Source organism: Chaetodon auriga, chromosome 4 (genome assembly GCF_051107435.1).
Source record: "Chaetodon auriga isolate fChaAug3 chromosome 4, fChaAug3.hap1, whole genome shotgun sequence".
NCBI lineage: Eukaryota > Metazoa > Chordata > Actinopteri > Chaetodontiformes > Chaetodontidae > Chaetodon > Chaetodon auriga.
In genome coordinates, this window is record NC_135077.1 from 631,701 (window position 1) to 640,033 (window position 8,333).

General features: G+C 45.3%; 1 protein-coding gene across 3 annotated transcripts in view; it reads right to left on the reverse strand.

Annotated features, from left to right (window-relative positions):
* Positions 1-7,071, reverse strand: part of slc8a1a (solute carrier family 8 member 1a) — a 55,845-nt gene extending 48,774 nt beyond the window's left edge. For all 3 annotated transcript variants that reach the window (XR_013077059.1, XM_076727711.1, XM_076727709.1), the window contains exons 1-2: positions 6,890-7,071; positions 4,177-5,990 (exon numbers count right to left, since the gene is read on the reverse strand). Coding sequence is in view for 2 of the 3 variants with exons in the window: in XM_076727711.1 (XP_076583826.1) it covers positions 4,177-5,966 (1,790 nt within the window). In the remaining variant the exon portion in view is untranslated. The remainder of the gene's footprint in view (positions 1-4,176; positions 5,991-6,889) is intronic.
* Between the last annotated feature and the right edge of the window lie 1,262 nt (positions 7,072-8,333).

The following is an 8,333-nucleotide window of genomic DNA, read 5'->3' on the forward strand; positions in this document are numbered from 1 at the left end:
CAGCTTTGATGCTGATCAGATCAATTCTTCAGTCAGCGTCTGAAAATGAAGTAATGATACAAAAACTCCTTGTTCCTCGAGTACAGCGTGTACTGTAGTACTCAACACAATAAAAATGCACTGATTCACAATGAAGCCGAGAACATGAACAGTGGAAACATTCAGTTTGAAAACACAAAAAATAAGTCGGCTAGTCTGAGCTAAACGAGTAAAGGTTAGATCAAAATGAGTGATGTCACAACCACATAACATCAGGAATCACCAGCACTGCACAATCAGTGCTGCGTCTTTATTCCCACCTCTTCATCAACTGGTGAGGATGATGAATTATGGCCTGTTAGCTTTAGCCTCAGTCTGTTAGCATGATATTATGACCTGGGGCCTGTTAGCTTTAGCCTTAGTCTGTTAGCATGAAATAGTGACCTGTTAAGTGTTACCTTTAGCCCCTGTTAGCATGATATCATAAGCTGTTAGCCATTAGCTTTAGCCTCAGTCTGTTAGCATGACCTGGGCTATGAGATGGCGCCCATTCTTTTCCATAAAATAAAAACTGAGAGACCCATTTTGATCAGATCCAGAATGTTTGTGTGTCTCAGAGACTCAGCCATGATCCACAAGTCCATCAGACATACTGACACAGACCTGAGACCAGCAGCGATGCCTCGTTTACCACTGGAAGTGATAATCATGAAGATCAGTGACAAGTTTTTCAGTTCAGATTTGATTTCCAGCCAGAAGCTCGTTCAGGTCACAGATGATTCAATGATCCGACACGAAGAAACCTGATGACAGTTTGTTCTGCCTCCAAGCGTTGGAGGCTTCACGGGCCTGCAGGCTACAGCAGCCCTCATTGGACAGCTCCACAGAGAATGTGTGTGTGTGTGTGTGTGTGTGTGTGTGTGTGTGTGTGTGTGTGTGCGTGCGTGCGTGCGTGCGTGCGTGCGTGCGTGCGTGTGTGTGTGTGTGTGCCAGCAGCGTGGAAACTGAAAAGTGCCTTCATCCATTTCCATGTTTATTTAATGTCAGCAGACTGATGGTTTGGAGGTTTTTGTTTCTGATTTCAGGACACAAGATGTTCTCGTATCACAGTTTTAGTTTTTGCCGTTTTGTTCGTGCTTCAGCTTGATTTTAATCAGCTTGAAATGTTCAGACTGTACCTCACAGGAGGAAAATGACTCTGATGCTTCAGAATAATAAGAATCTATGTCCTGATCCTCGGTCACAGTTTTTACAGCAGGTAACAGCAAACATCACCATCAGCGGAATACATGAACCAGCTGATAAAAGGAGGAGCCTGATGGCTGCGAGAGGCCGTCATGTTGGAACAGTTTTTGTCAGCTTGTTAGAGGCACATTAAAACCAAAAATCACAAGGACACTAACAAACCACAGAGACACTACACCTAATGTGAATATAAAAACTACTGATTAGTGGAGCGTTATGTGCAGCAGGACAGTCTAAACTCAGTCAGTCTGCTGATGATGTCGATCAGTGGCTGGCGGCCAGCAGCGACCTCCCCTGTGGTCAGCCATGAGAGGAGCCGGCTGCACTCATCTGTCTGCTTTATGGGCTGAGGCCTGGACGATGAGCAGGATCCTGCTGCTGCTCAACACAAGCTTTCCTAATAAGGCAGAGAGCTGCGTGATGTTTATCTGTCCAGCACACCAGCAGACGCTTTGGACTAACAGCACGACAAAAGATGTCTCAGCCGCCGAGCTGCAGCTCTGCTCACACTCACCGAGGAAAGGTCTGAGAGAAGGTGGAAGAGTCGGAGCGAGGGAAAGAAACGTAAACTAAACTCTGCAGCCGCTCGACAAACATCCAACAAGCACTGCAGCCCAAAACTGGAAAACATAAAGAAGCATCCATCAGAAACCAATGAGAGGAGTCCTCCTCAGGAGAGACACATTAACAACACTGAGAGTCTGAAGTCCTGCCAGCAGCTCAGTGAGGACAGAGACAAAGGCCTGAACCGGCGTCCATCAGTCCAACCAATGACCACTGAGACAGTCAAACCAAATGAGCGACCTCAAGGTGGCGCTCACCAAAGTCTGCAGGGTTCATCCTCGGAGGATGCTGAACGTCTGGTTTAGTCATTGGATAAAATGATTCATGTGTACACGCACATACGTGTAGACAAACCATTGAAAGGTTCAGATTAAAGTAAACCAGCGTTGTCTAAGTAAACTCAAGAGCTGAACTCAGCTCGTCTGGTCTGCGTGGCCTCTTCGTGTAAAGAGGCAGCCGGTCAGCTGGTCCCAGGTCTGCTGGCGCTCCGTTATCGACCACAGTCACACCTCCACCTGACGCTGCTCGCGGCAGCTGAAGCTACAGCAGGAGGAAGACTGTCAGGCAGCAGCAGCTGATATTTACAGAATGAACAGCGGCTGTGGCTGAACGCTGGTCTGAGGTCAGAACATCGAAGAACCACACTGAGCAGGAGGAGAGCAGGAGGTGAATCTGTGAGAGCTGACAGGTTCAATGTACGCACAGTTACACAGCTACTACTGCTAATACTACTGCTACTACTGCAACCATTACCACTTCTAGGACAGAGAGGAGGGGGACAGAGGAGGACAGTGGAGGAGGACAGAGAGGAGGGGGACAGAGGAGGACAGTGGAGGAGGACAGAGAGGAGGGGGACAGAGGAGGACAGTGGAGGAGGACAGAGAGGAGGGGGACAGAGGAGGACAGTGGAGGAGGACAGAGAGGAGGGGGACAGAGGAGGACACTAGAGGACAGATTTGTTCCGAGTCATTGTGGGTGTTTGTTCAGTTCTTCTTTGTTGGTTTGTTTCCTCGCAGTGTACTACTACTACTACAACTAATATACTAATACTACTTCTACTAATGATAATCGTACTAATAATAAGAGTAAATGCTGCCAAAGATGATGTCAAAGAACAAACTACTTTTACCATCATTGTCAGTGATGGTTATGAATGACAGTGATGATAATACTACTGTAATATTAATCATAACAACAGGCTGATGATTAGAATTACTGTGTGTGTGTATTAAAGAGCTAAGTATGATAATCAGAGGGGATGGAGGTCTGACAGAAGCTGGATGGAAACTGGTTCAGAATAAACCACTTTCTGGCTCTGCGACTGTTCTGGAGTCAGCTACATGAGCCTGATGTGCCGTTCATACATGAATCTAATCGAACCGTGTGACAAGCTGAACGACCCATCGGCCATCGATAAGAGATCAATAACATCTCATCAAACTGCACTGAGGCTGATATCCAGCCGACGGTCTATATAAGGTTCTTCCAGCAGCTGGTTCTGTGTGAATGGAGGCCAGAGTCCACGTGAATAAACAGAAACACAGAATGAACGTGGAACCTTTTCCATTTCAAGACGCCGTCCTCGTCCTCCACAGCCAGCTGCTCTGTTTACAAATGTGTTGTCACGACATTCCTGCTGCCCGCTGACATGGAAAGAGTCTGTCTGCAGCCGCTATGTGAGGCATGTAAACCTGAAGCTCGCGGTCACATGACCTCTTGCAGGTGGAGCTTTTAGAGCACCAGGAATACAAAGACTTTTCTTATGAGTATAAAGTAAATCCAGAACCCAATGACCAAAAATAACTACAGGAAGTGTTTTACAGTCAGATGGTGGCCAGGTATTGATCCGGGTATTGATCCTCCAAACCAAATGTTGGCGTCAAACATCTGATTGGATTCTTTCAGTCTTTCCTAACTTAAACCTGAGTTTCGACTGTGTTTAATTCCATTGGCCCACAGCAGCCTCATTTTACTTCACTTCAACAACACCTTCACTTCCTGCTGCCGCCGACAACAAAGTCATGGACCTCCTTCATCTCTGCTTTTGTCTTTGCTGGATATTGAGCCCCTTTAATTCTCCTCATGTTGTATCTGTTGTGTAAAATCAATAAATTAAGACAGACAGACAGACAGACAGACAGGTGTAGCCTGTCACATGTTGCGAACGATGCTCATTCAAACCACAGAACTGTCATGTGTCATGTGATCAGCACGGACAGTCAAAGTGTCTCCAGGTGAAGCAGATTAGCAAAGTGTCACCTGGACAAAGCAGACAGAGATTCCACAGCAGCCTCCAGCCAACAAGCCTCTGATGAGAAGAGCTAAATGCTAGCATAAGCATGCTAACTCGTTCACCATGTTAGTTTAGCATATTACCACTTTACTCACAAGATCTCATCGTTCTCAAACTCCAGGACTCCATGTGTGTCTTCGAAATCCTCGCCACCTCCTTTAGCCGTCCCCTCCATGGTTTTGTATGGCACCACCACAACACCACGAGCTCCCGAGGTCCGGATCACCTTCACCTCCATCATCCCGATGCTCTCACTGACGGTCACCACTGGCTCCTCGAACGTAAAGATCCCCGCGTGGTCGTCATCAAAGATAGTGACGGTGGCCGTGCACGGCAGACCTAAACCTGCGAGGGCGTCCACGTGGTTTGCCTCAGATTCATCTGAGCCGGTGCCCTCTGATAGGACCCTGACGTTGGTGAGGTGAACCAGGAAATGCTCGTCTTCCTCAAAGATATCATCATCAATGATGTCAATGCGGATTTCCTTTTCAGTCTCGCCTGGTTTGAACACAATAGTTCCTTCAGTGAACTGGTAGTCTGAGCCGGCGTTTGCTGTGCCGTCTTCAGTCCGGTAATCCACGGAGACTGTGCTCATCGGGTCACCACCACGGCGCACCACGTTTAGCGCTACACTGCCGCAGTTCTCCAGACACTGGTATGTACCAGGGTCGAAGAACACCTTGGAGGCAAAATCGTTGACTGAAACCTCAGAGCAGATATCGTGCTGGGTGGCTCTCTTGGCTTGGTCGGCGGCGTGCTTCTTCAGGATGTTGCCCGCTCCCGTCATGATCCTGGTCGCCTGACAACGGTAGAAAGCCCGACTCTTCTGTTGCTGGGTTAAAACTTGGTAGTTGGCAAGCTCCATCAACTGCTCCATCTCCTTCTCCGGATGTTTCTGTTTCAGCTCCTTCAGGATCCTGGCCACCTCTCTGCGGGCCTCCTCCTCATCCACCTCATTAAACTCAAAGCCCGTCTCCTCTCCATGGGAGTTGAGCATTTTCCCATCCATTTCAATGTCAACCTTGGAGGGAAGCTCTGGATCTCCCTCTGTTTCGATGATCATCCCTTTCTGCTTCCCTGCCCTGTATCGTTTGTACATGTATTTGTAGAAAAGAAGTCTGCGGTCAGCCACGTATGCCAATCCAACACAAATGGGGAAGAAGAAGAGTGTGAGCAGCCCCTCCCATATCTCAACAACACCTGGAGAAATGACCGCCAGGATCAGGTAAAGCCAGGTGTAAGCAAAGATGCTCCAGGTGGCGGTGACAAAGAACACCCTGAGGTGCTTCACCTTTCTGGTCTCTCCTTCAGGGATGACAGATACACAAAGGCCAATGATGACAAACATGTTGAAGGCGGCACTTCCTACAATGGTGTTGGGGCCCAGCTCGCCGGCGTCAAAGTTGTGCCCACAAACTTCCACGACTGACAAGAGGATTTCTGGGGCAGAGGAACCGAGCGCCATCAGGGTCAGGTTGGACACCGTCTCATTCCAGATGCGCACCGTCGTGGTGATCTTCTCTCCGTTCGGTTTCTTGATGGTGATCTGTCTCTCCTGGGAGGTGATGACCTCGATGGATGCCATAAAGCGGTCAGCGATGATGGAGACACCCAAGAACATGTACGCCAACCCCACAAAGTAAATGGTGGCTCTGGCAAGGCGGTCAGTGAAGGCCGGGTTGACTGGCTTCCATATTGGCAGGATGACGCCTTCAATGCAGTCAGTACTCCCTCCACATGTGGTGCGGTTGGTGACTGTGTGGTTGGACTTGAGGGTCAGAGGAGAGGCTCTGGCTGCAGAATATGGAATCTCAGTTGAGATGATGGTCAACAAGAAAAGCAGCTGATTGGTGGAGAACAGTGACGAGGTCTCGGTTTGGCTCATGTTGAGACTCGAGCTCCCTTAAACCTGAAAGACACAGAGGGAGACTTCTGGTTTCTGTCTAATCCGGTTTGGAATCAGATCGCAGAGCAAATACTGTGAATTCTTTCCTTCTCTGGGACTCTGAAGCAAACCGTCTGCTACTGTCGTGAATTCTCACATAGAAACTGGATTCAAAACAAGATGTTCTTCATTCTGGTTTCTACAGTTTGTAGCAAACAGGAATTTACTCATCCTTAGTATGGAAGTAGTATTTAAAAGTTTTGATTAGTTCTTGTACTGTTTACAAAGACGATCAAATGTTCGATTAATCCTTTATGTCATGAATAAAGTGTAAATACAGTCATTAGCCTCTCCAGTGTTTTCTGTTTGATATCTTTGCACGTTGAATCATGTTCGGACTGTTAATCAGACCACAGTCAGCTTAAAAAATCACTTTGGACGAAGACTGATCTTTGAATCACTGCCTCATTGAGAGATAATCAATAATTGATGATGCAAATAATCACGAGCTGAAAGCATTTATTTAAGTTATATTTAATTTCTATTCCACTAAAAACATCATTTCAGAACAAAATCTATTGATTTTTTTCATTTTATAAGTGACTTTTCTGTTCAAAATCTGACTGGATATTTATCAAAAATGTAGTTTTCATTCAAGGGATCATTTAAAAAAATCTTAAACTCACATTTTTAAAGACACAAACATTCTTTTAGACATCAGTAATACAGTAACATCACTGAACCATATAAAACCCTGAGACACTGTTTTGTTATATAAAATATACTGCAACACAGCTCGCTTACTTTACCTCACTGTTACACATCAGACATAAAGCTCTATCATGCTTATTCTACTGTGCAGTGTGTCACCATGTGTCCTCGCTCGGGTGAACTGAAGCGTCAGTATAAAACCAGAAACATACCGTAAATCACACAGTTTCAGTGTCTGACAGAAGAAAAAACTGAAAGACGTTTGTATCAGAATCTCCACAAAAACACGAGAAGAGTTTTCATCCTGGAGGCAGAAACACTGACGAACACCGTGAAAACGTCCACTTCTCCTCCAGAAAAACAATAAAAGCCTGTCAGATGATGTGAGACGAGAAACAGAAACCACAGTCTGATAATAACACTGTCACCAGTAAACCACCACACTGCTGTCGGCTGCTCTGCCTTCATCCCCTCCTCCTCCTCCTCCTCCTCCTCCTCCTCCTCCTCCTCTCTCTGTTGACACCATCTCAGTCTTCCTTGGAGTTAATTCACCTCAAGCTACATAATAATTCTAAATCTTTAGCCTTAGAATTTAACTCTCCACCGAAAATGAGAGTGAGTTTATATAAAAAGATACAAGGACTGTTTGGAGCGCCAAGTAGCATTATGTTAGCATGAAAAAGTAGCACTAGCATTAAGAAACAAACGTTACAATTAAAAAAGCAAATTCAGCATAAAAAGTAACATTAGTGCTAATAAAGTAATATTAGCACTAAAAATGTAATGTTAGCATTAACAAAAATGTTAGCACTGAAAAAGTAATGTTAGCCTTAAGAGTAACATTAACATTTGGAAAAGTAACATTAGCATTAAAACAGAAATGTTGGCATTAAAAGTAATGCTAGCTTTGCAAAAGGTAGTGTTAGCATTAACTAAAGTATTGTTGGCATTAAAAAGTAACGCAGAGTTAAAAATAACATGACCATTAAAAAAGAATGCGCTCATAGCATTAAAATCAACATTAGCATTAAAAAAGTTACGTTAGTTTGACGTCTACGAATGTGTGGCCACAAGTTACTTTGTGTATTTATCTGTAGCAGGACGTGAACGTGTTGCGATTGGCTGAGCGGCTGAGCGTAACATTAACATTAAAATAAAAAATTAACAATTAGCATAAAAACGTAACATTACCATAATACTCCATGAACTTCCTGCTGTTCAGAGCACAGAATCTCATTCTGGATATGACATGAAAAATGTGTGTGTGTGTGTGTTTGTGCGTGTGTGGTGTGTGTGTGCAGAAATGCACAGTATTATGTAACACTGCCGACAGCAGAAAGTTTTCTTCCGTCTGTGATCTTGAATCATGACATTGTGTAGGTGTGGTCAAATTACCCATCATGCATTTTGCCGTCAGTGGCCGGTTTGTGATAACCTGTGATAACCTCTGCATGATGATTAAACTGACTGCAGACGTGTTTCAGAGCTGATCCTGGGTCAGTGCTGACCATCAGTATTTTCATACTGTTTGATCACAAAGTTAAAATTTCAGATGTTCTGACTTCTACAAACCCGTCTCAGCGACACGAGGATGCTTTACTTCACTGAGACTCGAGGTGACGCTGAGCAGCATCGAGCCGTGAGTCACCTGGTCGA